Source organism: Sorex araneus, chromosome 1, assembly GCF_027595985.1.
Source record: "Sorex araneus isolate mSorAra2 chromosome 1, mSorAra2.pri, whole genome shotgun sequence".
Lineage (NCBI taxonomy): Eukaryota > Metazoa > Chordata > Mammalia > Eulipotyphla > Soricidae > Sorex > Sorex araneus.
In genome coordinates this window covers 70,392,207-70,412,000 of record NC_073302.1, presented here as the reverse complement: position 1 = coordinate 70,412,000, position 19,794 = coordinate 70,392,207, and the positions used below count along the sequence as shown (strand labels likewise).

Here is a 19,794-nt window from a genome sequence, read left to right as displayed (position 1 = left end):
CACTAGAAAGTATCCTTGCTGATATGATTTCCATCTTTTTTATTTTCAAAAGCAGAAAATGCATTTTTGCTGGCTGATTATTAAGCATGTCTCTAGTTGTACTGTAGAGAAGAGATCTTTAAATATTTTAGCATGCAGACATTGAGTAATTCTTTCCCTTTCTTTGGCTTTATTTAACTTTTCCTTAAAAAGCACCTTCATAAGGTTTGTCCTGTTAGCTCCCACATTTAGCTAGGTCATGGGGAATATGTATGTACTCAGTTCCCCACTGCTGCATTTTTTTCATGTATATTTCATGTTGGTAATTTGCTAGAATAAGAAACTTCTGCTATCTATATATTTTTTAAATTCCTTTTACCAAACGTGGTGCTCAAGTAGGAGGCACTCAAATCAGGAGGGCCTTAATTAGATATGCTGTCATATTTTTGGTTGGATTCAGAAGATGCTGTGGGGAAATGTATCTCTTAGTATGGTGAGGTTTCTGCACCATTCAAGTCAGCTACTAATATAGTAACTCAACCTACCTGTGAGAAAAATGCCACCTGTACTAACCTTCCTCCCCTCCCTTAGTCAAATGTTAGGGCTCTGACAGTCATACAGATTAGCAGTGTATTATAAGAACTGCCATCTATATTTAACTGATATCGAAGAATTAATTAGCTTTCAAGACAGTTTTATCAGAGTCTTACATCATTATGGAATGGATGGACCTATATGTTTTCAAAAATACCTAGAAAAAAAAATGGGGTAGGGGGGTTTGGGTCATACCTGTCAGTGCTCAGGGCTTTCTCCTGGGCATTACACTCAGGAATCACTCCTGATGGGCTTGGGGAAACATGTGAGGTGCCAGGGATCGAACCCAGGTCAGCTACATACAAAGTAAATGCCCTACCCATTGTATTATTGTTCTGGCCCTGAAAAATGTAAACATATATTGTCTTTGTTTTCACTATCTGGCCTCTTTTTATTTATTTATTTTTTAAAGGGAGGATACTTTTAAAAACTGAACTCTAAAAAGTGAATAATTTTGAATGATTCATGAGTATAGAATTATCCCACTGTAAACACTGCTGGTCCTCTACTTACTTCCTCTTCTGGCCATTTTATTTCCATGAAGAGAAAAGTTCAATTTGTGGAAAAAAGACTTATCTTGAAAGTGTTAAGCATACTTTATTTTCTACTTACAAAGAAGTCTTTTTATTATTTTTTTTCATATTCTTTATTGGAGCACAGGCAGGGCTGGGCTTCATATAAGACATGAGCCTTTCCTGCCATACTAGTTTTCTGGCCTTTTTACTTTTACTATTATTTCATTTTGAGAGACTTTTTGGTGGTGCTAGGAATCAAACTCCGAGCCTTCCACATGCAAGGCAAGTCTTTTACCTCTGGGCCTTAGCCCCAGCCCAGTCTTTTTAAATCAGACTCTCCATTCATATAACATTTAACCTAAGACTCTATTTCTCTGAAAACAGATTTCTTTTAAATTGCCCCTGGAATAAGACATTTTCAGAAAGAGGTGAAAAGTAGAATTTGATGAAGCAATTTTTGTTTGGTTTGGGAATGACACTGGATGTGCTTAGGGCTTATTCCTGCCTCTGTGCTCAGGAATCACTCTTGGAAGACCTAGTGGACAGTATGTAGTACCTGAGGTCAAACCCGGGTCAGCCTCAAACTAGGCAAGTGCCTTACCCACTACACCATCTCTCTAGCCCATTTTTGAAAAAAGTTTATTTGTTGTTGGGCCACAGCTGGTGGCACTCAGGGATCACCCTTGGTGGGGCTCAGGTACCAGGTCTGCAGTGTACAAGGCACACTCCCTGCCCACTCTACTATCTCTCTGATCCTTTGCTGGAGCAGTTTTAAGTCTAAAGATATGGATTGTAGCTTCTTGGGTGAAGAAAAGAGATTTCTAGAGGATGATTAATCTTGCAAGGCAGGTTAGCTCACCTGTCCAAATATTCCCCTGCACCAACTCCGACTGATCACCATTCAACCTTTGCACAGGCAGAATCCCCTGTGCTAGCTCACTCTGAGGGATGCAGTTCATGACAGTGAAGAACAGCCTAAACTCAGTGTCATTTCCTGTATTAAAATGGACTCAGCCTTTGTCTTTTAGTTATTTGTTCAACTTGTGCCTTCAGATAAGAAGATCTGTTCTCATTGCAGGAAATGTTCTTTCAATTATTTGCAAACATAGCCACCACAGAACATTCTCTTTCAGGTGCAAACAACTCATTTTGCTGTCCGAGTGATCCCTAGGCTTCTATCACCCATTGTGGTTCCCCTCCATCAGCACATCCCCTTCACATTGCCTGTGAAGCTGAGCACTCAGGATGGTGCTCGGACAGCTAATTGCAGAGCAGTTAGTTCCTGTATTCTGTACATACACCAGAATTTAATGCAACACAGCTCAAGAGTATTCTCAGACCTTCTCTAGACTTAACCCTGAGTAGAGTTAACCCATGTTGACTTGTGAATCATCATAAATTCTTACTCTCCCAAATATTCACATTGCTCTTTTTTACATAAATGCTGCCAAGATTAGCCTTCAACTATGTGTTTTTTTAATGTCATATCTAACTAATTTTATTCTTATCAGTAAGTTTCATTTTACAGATTTTTGCCCCATTATTTTGGTCTGTTGAGTAATGTTGGGGTTTTATGCCCTTTAAAATCATCTTTAGGGTCAAAGCGATAGTATAACAGGTAGGGCATTTGCCTTGCACATGGCTGACCGAGGTTCAATCCCTGGCATCTCATGTGGTCCCCTGAGTACTTCCAGGAGTTATTCCGGGGTGCAGAGCCAGGAGAAGCCCCTGAGCATCTTCAGGTGTGACCCCAAAAGCACCCCCCCACCAAAAAAAAATCATCTTTACCTGTCTTGCTAAATGTCTTCCTTTCCTTTTTTTTTTTTTTTTTTGACTTTTTGGGTCACACCTGTCGATGCTCGGGAGTTACTCCTGGCTCTGCACTCCTGGTGGTGTTTGGGGGACCATATGATGCCTGGGATTAAACCCGGGTCAGCCGCATGTAAGACAAACAACCTACCCACTGTACTATCACTCTGGCACCATCATGCTAAATTTCTGTCCTCCAAAAATTTACCAAAGCTATTGCTGAGAAACTTCAGAAGAGCAGACGACAGGTATCTATAACATGTACCTGCTGCGAATCCATTAGCCAATAATCCTTAAAGTTGATTTATCACCTGTGAACTCACCCAGGATATCATACTATCACATTTATTTATCCTTTTGCAAGGTCATAGAAAAAGGATAACACTAAAGAGGTACCATGCTTATGTCCTTTTCAATCTATCTACATAGAAACCCTGCTGAAAAAATGAAATGAGGTTAGCTTCCATGGCTCTTTTTAAGAGAACCCCTACTGCTACTTAATGATGTTATTTATCATCTCTAAATAGCCCCATGACATCTGAATAATTTCTTCTAAATTTTCACTAAGGGTCCCCATCCAGTATAGCAGTCTCAGGTTTTCTCATTTTTGTTTGCTTTTGGTTTGGGGGCCACACCCAGCAGTGCTTAGGGTTTACTCCTGCTTCTGTGCCAGTATTCACTCCTGGCTGTGCTCAGAGGACCTTATGCGATGCTGGGTATTGAACCCAGGTCAGCATTCTCTTTCTAGCCCCTCACTTTTGAAGTTTGGAGATTTGCTTTCCTCCAGCCTTTTGATTCCCTTTCTGTTCTCAGTGACTCCTAAATGTTACCAGCAGAATCAACCTACAGGCTCTTTCAGCACTGTATTTGTTGGCAACCTGAACTCCATGGAAGCGTCTTGGTATGCTTTTTCTACCAGCTCTCCTATCAATAGCTTTTGTTGAACTTTTTTTTTTTGCTTTTTTGGGTCACTCCTGGCGATGCACAGGGATTACTCCTGGCGGTGCTCAGGGGACCATATGGGATGCTGGGAATCGAACCCGGGTTGGCCGCGTGCAAGGCAAACGCTCTACCCACTGTGCTATTGCTCCAGCCCCTTCTGTTGAACATTTATTAACCTCAGTTTTTCAAGACCCCACATTGTTCTCCAGTTGAAGAGATCTGGCATCAGAATAGAGGAGGGTATTGTCAGCCCCTTTTTCCAAGAGTTGTGTGAGGGCCATACAGTAGCATCCCTGGAGGGCTGGCTCTGCAGCTCTCCTAGGGCAGGACTTCAGGTCCAGCTGTGAGGTTAGACACAACTAGGTAGGTATCTTCAGCAGATGTGAAGGCTGGAGATACCTACCAGGCTTACCCCCAACAACGGGACACTCCCACCTGATGTGGGGCTCAGGAGAGGGTATCACTGGTGGCCGCAGAACTCCTTCCTTCTGAAAGTGCTTCAGGCTCTGCTTTCTTCCCCATGGGGCTGAACTTAAGTCTCTGACTGCTTAGATTCCCAGGCACTAATATTATCTTTAGGAATGGTGGAAGGATTCTGCTTGTTCTAAAATTTTTTGTTTGTTTTTGCTTAGAGGCCACACCGGGCTGTGCTTCGGGGTCACTCCTGGAGGGGCTCAGTCAGGGGAACCATTTGTCATGCCAAGGATTAAAATCCAGGTTGGCCATGTATATGGCAAATGCCTTACCCCTTGTACTATCTCTCTAGCCCTTTGTTCTGATTTTAACGCTCCTCACATTGAAATTGTTCATTGTCCTGGCTATCGTAGTTGCTATATGCGGTTGCAATCCCCCTGTCCTGCCAAGGAGGGTTAGAGAGTAAAAGTGTCCCAGTGTTTGCCCTCATAGCTTTGTCATGAGGTGGAAATTATAGTCTCTTGCTGAGTGTTACTGAAGAGGAAGCAGCATGGGGAATTTGGGCAAGGGAAGGAATCCTATGCGTCCCCATTATATGAGGATGCAGTGGCATAATCTGTGTTTATGGTCACTTTTAGAAAATGGTTTCATTGTGGGGCCAGAGTGATAGTATAGCTGTGGGGTATTTGCCTTGCATATAGTCGACCTGGGTTCTATCCCTGGCATCCCATATTGTCCCTGAGTACCACCAGGAGTGATTCCTGAGTGCAGCAACCCCTGAGCATCGCTGGGTGACCAACAAAAATAAACAAGAAAATGATCTCATGCTGACCCTATTTGTCTAACAGTTGAGCCAACATGTCATTATTGCATCTTTCCAAGGATGTGTCCCAGCACATGTCAGTGCCTTGGTTTAACTCTTGTATAATCCAAGAAGTATCATTTCCTTCCTTTGGGGTGAAGCTACTGTACCATTTTGAAGGCCCACACATTGCCAAAGTATTGTCCAGGTGAATTGGGCTCCAACTAAAAACTGGTCCTTGTTCCGACACAGTTTATATGTGGTGCATTTAAGCCGCTGCCTTGTCAAAGGATTTTCCCATGTTGCTCGTCATCCTGCGCTTTCTTTTCAAGGTGGACTGCTCGTCCTCTCCTTGCAACAATTGATCTGTAGTAACTGAATCCATGCCATTACTTACTGTGGCATGTTTGCTGCTATTTGGGGGTTCTGCAGGTATGTGTGCTTTTTGCTTTTCCAGCTGACCAAATTGCTGATGTACTGTGATGTCCCCACATGCTCTTTATCGGAATCACTTGAAATTAGTCTTCTGGGTCCTCGCTTGTTCAGAGCCTCACTTCCCCGGTGAGCTGTAATCTTCATTAGTCTCAGATCACGGGAGCATGTCTATCTTTCTCCAGATGCTTTCCTGTGGGCTGTGTAGAACATGGCAGACCTGATTAGCTCTTGCCAGGTTTGTCTTCCTTCACAGTCACACATTGTAAGACTATGCAGTCCGTTTTGGCTTCTGTAGACCGGTGGTTAATAGCATCATTGCCCCAGGGTCCCTAATGTTCATGGTGAGAGCATTCCCAGTTCCGTGACTTATTCTAAATATGCGCCCAAAAAAGCCTTCTCCCCACACACACCTCCACCTGCCTCCTCAACCCCTGTCTTCCCTCGGCCCTTGACCTGCAATGGTCATGTGACACACATGCCTGACACCTGGTCTGGACCTTCTGTTGTTCTGAAATGCAGGTGTGGTCCTGGTATCCTGTGATTTAAGAACTTTATGAGGCTAACCCTGCCTGCCCAGGAATGACCCTTATGCCTCTCCCGACTTCATTTTCCACCATCCTCCTGCCTCCCTACGCTGCCTTATAATCCTTCTATTTCAGGCATTCCCGCTCCGTTTTCATATTTCAAACACAACCTGCTCTCCTCCTCTTCTACTGTGCCCCCTCCTCACCTGAGGTCAAGGGGGCAGTGCCTCTGAGGAGAGGAGGGACATTCCATAGGCCTTGTCTGCAAAGGGGCATCATCTTCATGGCTAGGAAGAGAAAGTTGTGCCAGTTTTCTGGACCTATCCAACCTGCCTATTGCTTCTCACTCTGCGTTCGGCTCAGGGCATGATTTCTAGATCCCTCTCACACATGGGTGTCCCAGACCACACAAGATCTGTGGTCGCTTCAAGTTGTACATCATGAGCACAGCAATCTGTTCTTTGAAAGATGAGTCTGGGAAGGAGGACCAGCTGTCTAGCGGGTGTTCACAAACCAAGCTGGGCTGTGGGGGCCTGGAACCTCTCTTGATCCTGGCTGCCAAGTGCAGTTTCTGTCCTGTTGGGTTTCTACAAATTTCTGAGGTAAGTATTCTCTTCTTTGTGCAAACCAGGAGTGAAACACACAGGGGCGAAAACAGCCACCCTCACACCCTCACGTAACACAGGTGTGGGAAGGTGGTGCCTTCCTATTCCTGACACGTGCCCTGCAGCCCACTCAGACTGTGTGTGGAAGAAGAGTGGGGCCTACCACACACATCAGAGTGGGCGTTTCCCATGTGGAAGAAACCAGGAAAGTCCAGAGAAGTTAGGAAACTTCATTCACCCACCCCCATTTTTCTGGAGAACTGGATTCTGTTCTTCAGAAAGAGGTTCCCAACTAAGCCTGTATCACCTTCCTCACAGTCCTGTGAGAGAAGCAGAGTAGGGCAGGGCGGTGAGGAGAATGGGCAGCAAGCTGACTTTCCCAGGGGCATCTGGCCTTGGAGGATGCAGCCAGGAGGCCTTGAAGCCTGTGTTCCAGACTCGAGCCTGCCCACCTGGCTGGTGCTACCCAGGTCTTCTGACTCCGGTCTTCTTTCTACTCTACCACAGGTGTACCGTGGAGAAGGTGCCCAGTAATTCTCAGTTGGAAATAGAAGGAAACAGGTCAGGATCTGTCTTGTATCCCCTTGTCTCAAAACACAGGTATCCTCGGTGCACGGAATGTGCCAGATTCCTCAAGTGTCAGCTCTGGGGAGCCAATTTCTGCTGTAGCCTCCTGATCACCCCTGACTTGGAGTGGGGGGCAGGGTGGAGACAGATCTTCTCCAGTGTCTTTTTGAGGCTTTGGCAGTGGTTTGTGCTGGGGTGTGAAGGTATGGCGTGGTTGGGGTGTGTTCTGAGAGAAGCCCTGGCCAGCCTGTGGGGCTCTTCACTTCATGCTGTGGGGGCTGAGAAGCATCATGGAGCACATTTTCGGGGCTGTGGTCTTCCCTGGCACACGATGCCACAGGCTCATGCATGGCAGCCTGGCATTGTGGAGCAGCTGGTAGCCAGTGGTAGCCTATCCCTCTGGGCTGGGGTCAGGGTGTGCGTCCCCGGAGACCTCAGTGTCCACTTTGTGTAACCTTCCTGTGTCTTGCCTTCTGTCAGGAGGCAAGCAGGGATGCTTTCCTCCTAGAGCTAGTCCAAGATGATAGACCCTTCACTGCGAGGGAAGGGGGGGCTTTTGAGGCACTAGGGTGGGAACTTGTAAACTCTACTGGAAATAGCGTTTGTTTCCTCCGTTCAGTCAGCCTGTACTTTGTGCACAGCTTTTGTCGTGGGGCACAGTAGCACTCTTTTAGTTTCCCCATCATTGAAGCATCCAGTCTGGGGCCGGGAGGCCTTGAAGCCTACGTTCCAGACTCGATCCTGCCCACCAAGTCATTTTCTTCTCTATATAAAGAGATGAAAAGTGAAAGGGATTTGTTCTTGCCCTGTGTGGAGACATCACAGGAGTTCCTTTTTTTGATATTTCCTGCTGGTGCTCAGTAAACAGTGATTAGTCCTAGAGGACAAACACACACACACAATCCTAGTAGGTATTGAAGGATGTTAAGTGGAATCTGGTTTTGCTGTTGAACTTGGGCAGGAATCAGATTTGGGGGACTGCAACAGTAACCCCTGACTTGTTTGTTAGTGCAATTTAAAGAATGAACTGAGAATGACTTTATGGTCTTAGTGGCATGATGCAGGCCACTGGCTCAGCCAAGCACCCACCACCTGCCACCCATTCCTTCAAAATGGTCATGTGACCATGAAAATTAGATTAACAACCACTTTATTAGTATTTTAGTATTTTGTTTCTAGACCACATCCGGTGGTGCGCAGGGCTTACTCCTTGTTCTGTGCTTAGGGTCACTCCGGGCAGGGGTGGGGGGACCATGTGGGATGGTGTGGTGGCCAGGGATCAAATTTATGTTGGTGGCTTGTCAGGCAAGCTCCGTACCTGCTGTGCTCTCACTCCAGACCCTTGATCATGACTGTAAAAGGTGCCATGCGTGGGCTGTTGAGGAGACAGTCTGTCCGTACATAGTTAGGAGGACCCGAATAAATATGTTTCTCCAGATAAGTAACCTGGATAATTTGTTTATACTGGAGACACTTGTGAACAGTTTTGGGGGACCCTGCCACCGCTGTCTTCATGTGTTCCCCTCAGGGCTCTGGAGTCTTTGCAGGTGCCTGAGTTACCACAAGTTTATAGAGTTTGCGTGATGCTGAGTAAGTTCTTTCTCCGGAGCAGGTTTTCAATTCCCTCCTCAGACTCTTTCCTTCACATGTGCAGAACCACTGGTCATTTTCTCTGTGTCTGTTTCTGCAAGACTAAAATGGGGCCATGGGGTGGGGGTGAGGGGTGAACGGATACCATGGAAATGTCCTAAGACAGAGTTGGAAAGAGTCAGCTAGCGGAAGAGTGCAAACTTGTGGGACGAGTAACGGGTCTCTATGGGGTGGGGGGCATGGGAAGGGCAGGTGTTGGGTTAGCTCGTGGGCAGGGTGGCAGTTTCCCCAAGTAGAATGGGGAGCAGGCAGGGGTGGACCAGGCTGAAGAGCCTCGTGGAGGCAGCTGTGGAGGTGTGGGAAAGCAGGACCTTCTTGGAGAGCCTCAGTCTGTGATGTGACTAGGCCATTGGGTACAGGGACAGAGCATGGGGCTTGCTGGTGGGTGTGGAGACCAGAGAAGTATTCAAATATGACCAGACGGGACTGAGTCATGAGTGAATATGGTGCCATTTTAAAAAATGTGGGTGAATGATAAGGTGGGTGGGGTGTGTGTTTGTATGTGTATGTATCCATGTGTCTTTTTCTCCCAAGGTTTGTCTGTATGTCTGTGTCTGTGTGTCAATGCTCCATTCTTGGGACAATCTCACCATTGACTATTAACAGCCCTATGATGTTGTGATTATGTTAGCATTGACTGTTCCTCTAGGACCAGCCAAGAAGCTCTTTTAGGCAGAATTTATTTTTAGCAACCTTGGCACCAGACATTCTATATTTCTTTAAATAGGGACAGGGCGGCTGTGACTAGCTCGCAGGCCCAAGCACCTTTGCATTTAATAACTTTCAACTATATTACAGAGATGTGACTATGAAATAGTGGTGTAGCCAAGTAGATACGCTTTGAGGAAGGAAAGGTTGATAAGGTAGGGCAAGAGACTTCACTTATTCCCAGGACCAGATACTTTGGGACCAGCATCAGGAATGATCATGTATCTTCTTTAGTCACAATCTGGGCTGTAGCAACAGCACAGCGGTTGGGCGTTCACTTTTCACGCAGCTGACCCATGTTCGATCGATTCCTCCGCATCTCTTGGAGAGCCCGGCAAGCTACCAAGAGAGAGTATGGAGCCCGCACGGCAGAGCCTGGCAAGCTACCTGTGCGTATTGGATATGCCAAAACAGTAACAATAAGTCTCTCAATGAGAGATGTTACTGGTGCCCGCTCGAACAAATCAATGAGCAACGGGATGACAGTCACAATCTAGTAAAGTAGGAGCCTCAGGCACTGTCCGTCCAGCCTGTAGTCCTCAAACTCTAGGCCAAATATTCTTTCAGTACCCTGATGCAGCCGGAGGCTCTGGGAAATCCTACTCTAAAGCAGCTTAATGAACTTTAGGTAACCTACTGCCTTCCAAACTCATCTGATGCACAAACTCCCTGTTCCAAGGCTGAGAAATCCATTAAGTTTGTATTCCAGGGAGCATGCTTGGGGAAATGCTCATCAAGAGGTCAGACATGACATTTGTTCCAGTTAGAAGTGGTTCTGGGGCTGGAGCCATAGCACAGCAGGTAGGGCGTTTTTGCCTTGCACGCAGCTGACCCGGGTTTGATCCCCAGCATCCCATATGGTCCCCTGAGCACCGCCAGGAGTAATTCCTGAGTGCAAAGCCAGGAGTAACCCCTGTGCATTGCCAGGTGTGACCCAAAACGCAAAAAAAAAAAAAAAAAAAAAAAAAAAGTGGTTCTGGAAATGTGGTTCCTAGGACTTTACTTAACCCCTAGTACAAATATCGATACGTTTCTGCTGCTTCTTGGAATTGCTGCTGCTTTCAAGAAGCAGCTGCTGAAAGACTTATTGTTACTGTTTTGGTTTGGGGGCCACACCCAGTGGTGCTTGGGACTTACTCCTGGTTAGCTGAGGGAGTGGGTAATCTGGGGTTCCTGGGATCGAACCCTGGGTCGGCCACATTGCAAGGCAAGTGCTCTACCCACTGTACTGTCTCTCTGAAATAGGCGCTTTGAACTCCTGGTTCCCTGGTCCTTATTTATGATGCTCAGTCCTCTGTGCCCACAGAGAGCAGGTGAGCAGTTCACAAACATCAGCTGCTTCCCGAGAAGCCTCCCTCAGACTCCCTGCCCAGTCCTGGCCTGGAAGCACGTTCCAAGCCAATGGCAGCATAAATCCCCCCTCTCTCTGAGAGGGGGGAAGGGAATCCCATCTGGAAATACTAAAAGCAGTCTTTAGGTAATAACTGATCAATCCAAACCAAAAACTGTTCTATAAGTGCTTGTCAAAATGTGTGCTGAAGGATAAGCACACAGATAAAGGACCGAACATGATGGCCTCTCAGTATTCGTACTGCAAGCCATAATGCCCAAAAGTAGAGAGTGAGTATAGGGGAAATTGTCTGCCATAGAGGCAGGGCAAGGGTTGAGAGGGGGAGGGGAATACTGGGGACATTGGTGGTGGAAAATGTGCACTGGTGGAGGGATGGGTGGTCAAACATTGTATGACTGAAACTCAAACATAAAAGCTTTGTAACTGTATCTCATGGTGATTCAATAAAAAAAAAATTGGCATGCTCTGGTAGATGGTAGTGCTTTGGGGCATATATATCTCCTTATATATTCTCTGCTGAGAACCTGCCTCATTCCTTTAAAATCACATTTTCTACATCGTCCTTACATATTTACTAAGAAGGACATACTCGGTGGTAGTATCAGCCCACCTCTTAGACGAAATGACAGTCAGGCCTTATTGCAGCCCAGGTAGAGAAGGTGTAGTTTTGTTTGCCTACAAAATAAAACAAAATGAAATGCTTTTTTTTTGGGGGGGGGGGCATTGAACCACACCTGGCTGTGCTTGGGGTTTACATTTGGCTCTGTGCTCACTCCCTGGTCAGTGCTCTGTGGACCATATTCAGTTCTAGGAATTGAACCTTGGTCATCCCCATGCAAGGCAAGTGCCTTTACCTGCTATACTGTCTCTCTAACCCAAGCTTTGTGCTTTTGATTTGAGGTAATTCATGCCAAATTGTTGTGATATTTTTGCTTTCACATTGTAGAAGGATGAAATATTGCCTGGAAGGGAGGGTGGGTCCTTGTGCTTTGAAAGAGGTGTTCTGGGCCAGAGTGATAGTATATAAGTAGGGCCCTTACTCTGCATACAGCTTACTCAGTTTGATCCCCTGCACCACATATTGTCTCTGAGTCTGGTCAGGCGTGTAAGCCTTGAACACAGCTGGGTATAGCCCAAAAGCAAAGGAAACAAAAATGGAGGCATGCTTTGAATCAAGCTTAAGGACTCAGATAAGGCTATGATCATCTGTCGCAGTGCTTGAAACAGATGTTTCAGCAATTGCAGTGGGACAGAATCCTCTCTGGAGACCTGCTGTCCCCAGTCTACTCCACGTAGGAAAAAGAGAGAAGGGTCTGAAGAGGTAGTACAGTGGCTAAGGTGCCTGTCTTGCAATTGGCTTACTTATTCCTTTTCAAATCTCCAGCACCAGATGTGGTACCCTGAGCTCCCCCAGAGTTTATTTTTGAGCACAGAATCAGGAACAGTCCTTACGCACCCACAGCGTGTGGCCCAAAAAAAACAGGAAAAAATGAAACCAGGATAGTACTTTTTTTGTTTGTTTGGGGACCATACCTGGCTTGCTCCTTGGCTTTGCACCCAGGCAGGACCTGGCAGGACCTGGGGAATACATATGAGGTACTGGGGATCACTCCAGCCCCCCAACTTTGAAAGTTCTAAAAAGTCAAGTGGTAGGTGGAAAATCCTCTGAAACATCTCAGAATGCTAGTTGAAATAAACAAGTGGTACCCCCATATTCTGATGAGCATCTCTGATTTGTAATACCAAGCTCAATGAACAAATTCTGAAGATAGAAATCCGAACTTTAACTTAATCAATTCTGATGAGTATGAATATATTTCCTTAAGAAAATGATGAGATATTTTTTATATTATTCTGTTCTATTTATGTATTTATTTGACTTTATATGGCAGAGTTAAAAGGTGCCAATTGGGAAATGTGCTATTTATGGTGATATAAATAAAAGTTGGCCATATGGTTCGGAGACATTTTTCTGGGGAAAAGTCAGATTAAATTCTTACTTACAGCATGTTTTCAAAGAAGGTAACCCAATAAAAATGTTCGTATCCTCCTTTATTTATGGATAATAGTATGATTCCAAATTACATTAGATTGTAAATCTTCATCTTGTTGAATAAGAGTACATTATCATTGATGTTTATTTCTGTCTGGTATAATTCCTTCTGTCTGATTCTTAGTTTCTGCCTTCTCCAAATCCTCACTGAGGTTGTATTGCATTTGCAATTTAATATCCTTTTATCTTCGTTTTTTTTAATTGAAGTCATAACACTATTTTTTTGTCATGTTTGGTTTGGTTTTAGGGCCCCTGCCCCCATCTTTGGGTCATACTCAGTGGTTCTAGGGCCCCACTTCCCGCTCAGTGCCTGGTTTTGGGGGGTATCTTCCAGCAGTGCTCAGAGAACCGTGTGGAGCCAGGAACCCAACCCAGGCTTTCTGCGTACAGTGCATGTGCTTCAGTCTTTTCAGTTGTCTCCTCCAACCCCTTTTTTCATTTTTTAAGGTGCCTAATATAAAAATACAGTGTTCAACTCTTTAGCATTCCATGATTTGGCCTTGCTAGAGTTGTTACATATTTCCTCTGCTTTAGATTGTTTAGTTATCCTTAAGTGATGCTATGATGAATATCTTTATCTCTTTGTACCCATATTTCAACCTAGAGTGGATTGCCAAAAGTATAACTACACCAGGGCCTAGGAGTGATAGTGCAGCAAGTAGGGCTGCATGCGGCTCACCCAGGTTCGATCCCTGCCATCCCATATGGTCCCCTGAGCACTTGCAGGAGTGATTCCTGAGTGCAGAGTCAGGAGGAACCCCTGAGCATCGCTGGGTGTGACCCAAAAAGTAAAAAATAAATAATAAATAAATAAATAAAATGCCACTAGAGTGTAATTATATTCAGGACTAGTGATCAAGTCTTGGTACTGTTATAATGGAGCAGAGCTAGACTTTTAGTCTCCTAATATTGTTTAATTTATTGTGCATTAATCTAATGGTACTTTTTTCTTTTTGTGCTAACTCAGACTAATTGTGTGTATTTTTGTGTGTGTGTGTGTGCGCGCATTTGTAGAAAGTATTGCCATTTGGTTTGTGTAGGTAACGTAAGAAAAATTAGAACTCAAAGCAAGGTATACCTTAAGTGTGTGCGTGTGTGTATGTAGAATTGCAGACCATCATTTACACAGTGGTAGAACAGAGGCTTTTTCATCTGTCACACAACCATGACTTGTCCCTCTTTACAAAAGAAATGTACTTGCCCATCAGTACCCGTAAACTAGGTGTATGCCCTTTCTAGGTGTAGACCCTAGGTGCACTGGGTTCCTTCTGGTACACTTAAGTGCCCTTAAGTGATACCCACCCCATCCCTCTTGATCTTATCAGGGTCAAGTTCTTCAAGTTATTACCCTGTACTAGATCTTTCTATGAAAGGCATCACAGATCAGGAGTGGAATTTGCCCCTGATTTTTGTTTCTTGAGGAAGGGAGCTGTTATCCTTTGGAGAAGCAGTAGGTACAGTTCTAGGTAACAGTTTATACCAAACAAAGCCTTGAATTGTGGAAAATGATGTCCTGGAAAATACTTGGAGAATAACATAAGCATTTGAATGGAAACAGAACACCTTCTGAAAACCACATACAATTAATTCATTGTTCTATACTTAACAAACAAACAAAATTCAGCACTGGAAAAATAAGCATTTGAAAAGATATATTGAAAAGCCTTTTTCATTCTTTCTTTTTTTTTTTTTAGTTTAAGTTTCAGAAAGAAGTGCCAAGAATTAAAATCTTCTTTTTTCTCCTTAAATAAACAAATAGGAAAGCCTTTAGAAAAAAATAAGCTACTATAGTTCTCCATTAGCAAATGATCTTACTACCTGAGTACATTTTCTAGGTTATATTAAAGCTGGATGTCCCCCAGGACCTGGTGTTTCCTCCCTAAGCTAGCATCAGAAGCATTCTGATAAGGTGATTTACATTCTACATTCATGCTTGCTTATGACATTCCCACCCTATGTGAAGGAGCAAAAAAGTAATCCACATAAGATAATTAAGTACTGTGGGGCCAGAACAATAGTACAGCAGGTGAGTGCATTTGCCTTGCATGCAACCAACCCAACCAACCGGGGTTCCATCCCCAGCATCCCAAATCCCACCAGGAGTGATCCCTCAGTGCAGAGCGAGGAGTAAGTCCTGAGCACAATCAGGTGTAATGACCCAAAACAAAAACAAAAAGAATGATGTTCAAATAATAGTGAGTTTTGTTGAAATATTGTATGCAATCAAAGTGAAAGTAAAGTGAAATTTATTAGTTACACAGGCGGGGGGGGGGCTTAGGGTGGGGGGGCTAGGGGCGTGGGGGGGTTTGGGGTGGGAGGGGGTGGGGTGGAGCTATACTGGGATTCTTGGTGGTGGAATATGAGCACTGGTGAAGGGATGGGTATTCGAGCATTGTATAACTGAGATTTAAACCTGAAAACTTTGTAACTTTCCACATGGTGACTCAATAAAAAATTTAAAAAAAAAAAAAGAATGATGTTCAGAGCAGTGATGTGTTGAGGGCTAGTGTGTTGTTGTTGTTGGGAGTAGGGGGGGCAGTTCTACTGAAACTTGTTTGGAAAGGTAGCAGGGGAGAGAGAAGAAGTACGTTTGAGAGAGAACACAGGTTTCTCTAGGGGGAAAATAGTCAAGCCTCAAGACAAGCAAGTGAAATAATGTATTCACGGGAGAACACGGGCTTGAAGAGCAAGGCTTGTTGAGGGTCAGTTTGGTACTGAAAATTTCTCCTTATTTTCATGGGCTATGGATCCTTGATCAGGAGGATAATGTCATATTTGAAGAAGGGTTTGGGGGAGAGATTCTTCCAGCCCCAGAAGGACCAGCTCACCTACCAGGTGGGTTAGATAGACCTGGAGATTAGGAGATTGTTATAAAGACGTTCACATGAGGAGAGGGAGCGTGCACATCAGGATATGAAGTGGGTACATAGGAGAGAGTTCTGATGAGAGTCAGAGCAGCTGTACAAACTCAGTTTGCAGAGGAGGCTTGAAAAGCCAGATAGATATGTGGATGATAATAGAGCCACAAGACTTGCTTAGATAGCTGCCAGCCACTCCTCCATCCCCCTGCCCCACCTTTGGGCAGGAGAGAAGAGGAAGCTGGATAGGGAGCATTCACCCAGTGAGCCTTCCTTTTTGAATCACCATCCCTTGTTTCATTTTCTGGTACTGACCGTGAGTCTCAGAGCATTCTGCTCTCCTTTCCTTGGGGGTCTCCTGATAGGGTGAGTTCCTGCATCCTTACAGAGATTCAGGCCGGGGTTGTTTGAGCCATTTTGCACCCTGTCAGAAAGAGCTTCACCACAGCTCAGGGTGAAAATTTATAATCATATCGGTAGCACAGTTGGAGTTAAGCGTGTGTCCATCCCAGGTGTATAGAGCTGGTAACCCATCCATAGAAAAGTGACACCATCTGTTGGCAGTGTGGAAAATGACACCATGAAGATGTCACCGAGGGTCGGATGTTAATTCCCAGATTGCAAAAAGGTCTGACTTGGGGATTGCTACTGATTATAAGGAATGCTAATTGAAAAAGAAGTCACTGACACAGACTGAGAAATGAACATAAATTTCTCTCGTTGACCTTCAGGTATTTTTTCAAATGGGTAAAATGTTTGCATATATAATCCCCAGAACAGAAGAAAAAGAATAGACCAGAAATTGTGGCCCCAGATTGAAGGTGATAGTAAATAACAGGGTTTTTTTTTTTTTGTCATCGGCTCTGTGGTATAATTTATGGAGGTACAAATGCATTCCTCAAACTGCAGTGGTGGGGGGAGTTAGCAATGAGGGCAAAAGAACATCTTGGCTCTTGCCACAATAATCTAAAAATTCAATCTCTTACTAAACTGCAGTCTTCTTATGCTACTTATAATCGCCCCTGATTTTGGTATTCATGAGACCCATATATGCATTAAAAAATAAAACAGTGACCCAGTATAACAGAAAAACTCGCCCATCCCTTCGAGAGAGAATTTTCAGTTAATTTATGCAGCCCCCTTTGCACTTCAGCATTTTCCCCACTGGTTGCTAGGCAACCATTTGAGTTACTGCGCATGCCTTTTTATGATAACTGTCATTATGATTATTTTTTAATTATACAACTGGGACTATGGATTAAAACAGCATATTGTCACTCATTTTTTACTGCTGCTTCTAGCATTCTTGCATACTCCTAGAATCACCTTCTAAAATTTACATGTCACTGATTTATGGGCATTTTTTAAAAATACTTCTGGCTTCACAAAGGAAGAAGAAATGGCATCAGAAGGGAAACAAGATTGTGTGTGTGTGTGTGTGTGTGTGTGTGTGTGTGTGTGTGTGTGTGTGTGTGAAAAATGACTATACCATGCATCACGAGCTGTTATTGATCTGGGGTGGCCAAATCAGATACTAGGAGCTAAAACCCAAATTATGATTACCTTTGTTCCTTTAACCACGTCTGCTTCAAATATTGTGATCTTAGAAGCTTACATTACTCATCGCTTGTTTTTGAAAAATGCAAAATTCTCAGCTATCAAAATTGCTATTAAATCTGCTTTCAAGTAGTGCTACTGTGAATTGGGGGAAGGGCACATCATTCAGCTCAGAAACATAAAGCATTCAACCTTAAATAGGTCTTTTTTCTTTCTTGCCAAATTACCACACACACAGACACACACAGACACACACAGTAAGATGAAGCATTTGGGGGGGTGGGAGTGGCATACCTTTGGTAAATAATAAAGGTATGTTCATGGTCTATAGGTATATATGATGAAAGGAATGAGACCAAAAAGATTAATAGTCATTATGTACATACAAAAAGCACTTGATTTAAATTTCCAGCATATATTCAAAAATACTCTTTTCTCAAAATGCATTTGGTGACAAAGGATTTGGGGCATACAGTCTGTTTTCATTTGATCAATTCTATTATTTTTAAAATTGAACTTGTAGGTGACTAGGATATTTTAAATAGTTCTGTCAAAATGAAGAGAGGTTGACTCGGAGTCACACTGGGCATCCACGTCATATGTGTGACAGCGGTGGAAACTTATTTTTCTAGGAGGGTTGTAGGGTTTTCCTTGACATAAGTGGCACTGCGTCTAGAAGTGGCGGGTGCAATGGAATTCCTTGGTGAAATGTTCTGAACGGAAACAAGCCTGTCCTCAGTCACACGTGGTCTGTTATGTTTCTGTTTGTTTTCCTCACCTGCAGTTCGGGGCGACAGCTCAGTGAAGTCTTCATTCAGTTACCTTCAAGGAAAGAATTACCAGAATATTATGAATTAATCAGGAAGCCAGTGGACTTCAAAAAAATAAAGGTAAGGGATTTATTTATATTGTTTGTTTCTTTCTTTGGGGTTTTTGTTTGTTTAGTTTGGGGGCCACACAGGGTGGTGCTCAGGATTTACTCCAGGCTCTGTGCTCAGGTGGGTTTTGGGGGAATACGGGGGATCAAAGCTGAGTCAGGGCATAGGAGGCAAACACCCTACTGGTTGTACTATCTTGCTGGCCCCAAGAGTTTTTTACTTTTTCAGTGACTAAGGGTGTGCAGATTGATTCTAATTGTCACTTGGTAGTAGCAAGTGGCTTCCTGTCTGTCCACCACTGACATCCCTTCTGGGACCCAGCGTCAACTTGGTTATTCCTGTGCCTATACATCTGTATCAGTTCATCTTGGTTTTTTTTTTTTTTGGTTTTTTTTTTTTTTGCTTTTTGGGTCACACCCGGCGATGCACAGGGGTTACTCCTGGCTCTGCACTCAGGAATCACCCCTGGCGGTGCTCAGGGGACCATATGGGATGCTGGGAATCGAACCCAGGTCGGCCACGTGCAAGGCAAATGCCCTACCCGCTGTGCTATTGCTCCAGCCCCCTGTATCAGTTCATTTTTATTCTGTGAGCTCATATTACAGTGCATTTGAGTGAGGAAGTTTCAGACTCTTCCATCATCTGCTCTTTCCTCCTCCTCCCGAGAAGGAATGTCAGTGGAAGAGTGGTTTCTGCAGATAGCACCCCCTGCCCTCATGCAGTGCCCCGAGGGCTGTGCGGAGGCTGGAAAGACAAAAGGGAAATCAGGATTTGTTAACTGAAAAGTGATCATTGCATTTTTGTTCCCTCATCTTTCTTCTCTTTTGTCCAAAATTTCCATTAGGAAAGAATCCGTAATCACAAGTACCGGAGCTTGGGTGACCTGGAGAAAGATGTCATGCTCCTCTGTCACAATGCCCAGACATTCAACTTGGAGGGATCCCAGGTCTGTCTTTATTTGTCATAAAGAAAAAAAAATAGTAACCTTAAATGTGCTTATGATCTTCTAAGTAAAACTTTTTTTCCCCCTTTTATTATTTGTTTTGTTGGGTTTTTATTTTTTTGGCCACACCCAGTGATGCTTGGGTTACTCCTGGCTCTACACTCAGGGATGACTCTGGAGGGCTGCTTGAGATTGAACCCCAGATTGGCCATGTACAAGACAAGCACACAACCCACTGTACTATCTCTTTGGCCCAACATTTTATTTTCTTCATGCTGCTATATTGGCAGAAGAAAAATGAAAAAAACTAAAACCCGTGTTCCTTGCAACCTGCTAAGTAAATTGAGGCTGTGATATTTTTCAGTTAATGTCTGTTCCCTTGTATCTTGACTCTGCTAGTTCCTAAATATAAAGACTGGGTTTCTAATCAGAGGAGGAATTCAAGTAAATCACTTACTGCATATTTGTTGGCTAAAGGGACAAATTTTGCTCTTATAAATACTTACATTTGATTATATTATCTTTGCTTTTCTGATTATAACCTTGCATAAGGAGTTGAAACTATTATGATTTAAAACAAAACAAAAAAATGTAGAAGAGAGTATCACTT

At 44.0% G+C, this 19,794-nt stretch overlaps 1 protein-coding gene across 7 annotated transcripts in view; it reads left to right on the top strand.

The window, feature by feature from the left end:
- The window catches only part of SMARCA2 (SWI/SNF related, matrix associated, actin dependent regulator of chromatin, subfamily a, member 2), a 204,379-nt gene that overhangs the window by 167,572 nt on the left and 17,013 nt on the right, over positions 1-19,794 (top strand). For 6 of the 7 annotated variants that reach the window (XM_055124192.1, XM_055124193.1, XM_055124194.1 and 3 more), the window contains exons 29-31: positions 7,127-7,180; positions 18,148-18,253; positions 19,086-19,187. In XM_055124192.1, the coding sequence (XP_054980167.1) occupies positions 7,127-7,180; positions 18,148-18,253; positions 19,086-19,187 (262 nt within the window). The remainder of the gene's footprint in view (positions 1-7,126; positions 7,181-18,147; positions 18,254-19,085; positions 19,188-19,794) is intronic. The other variant, XM_055124196.1, reaches the window with a different exon arrangement.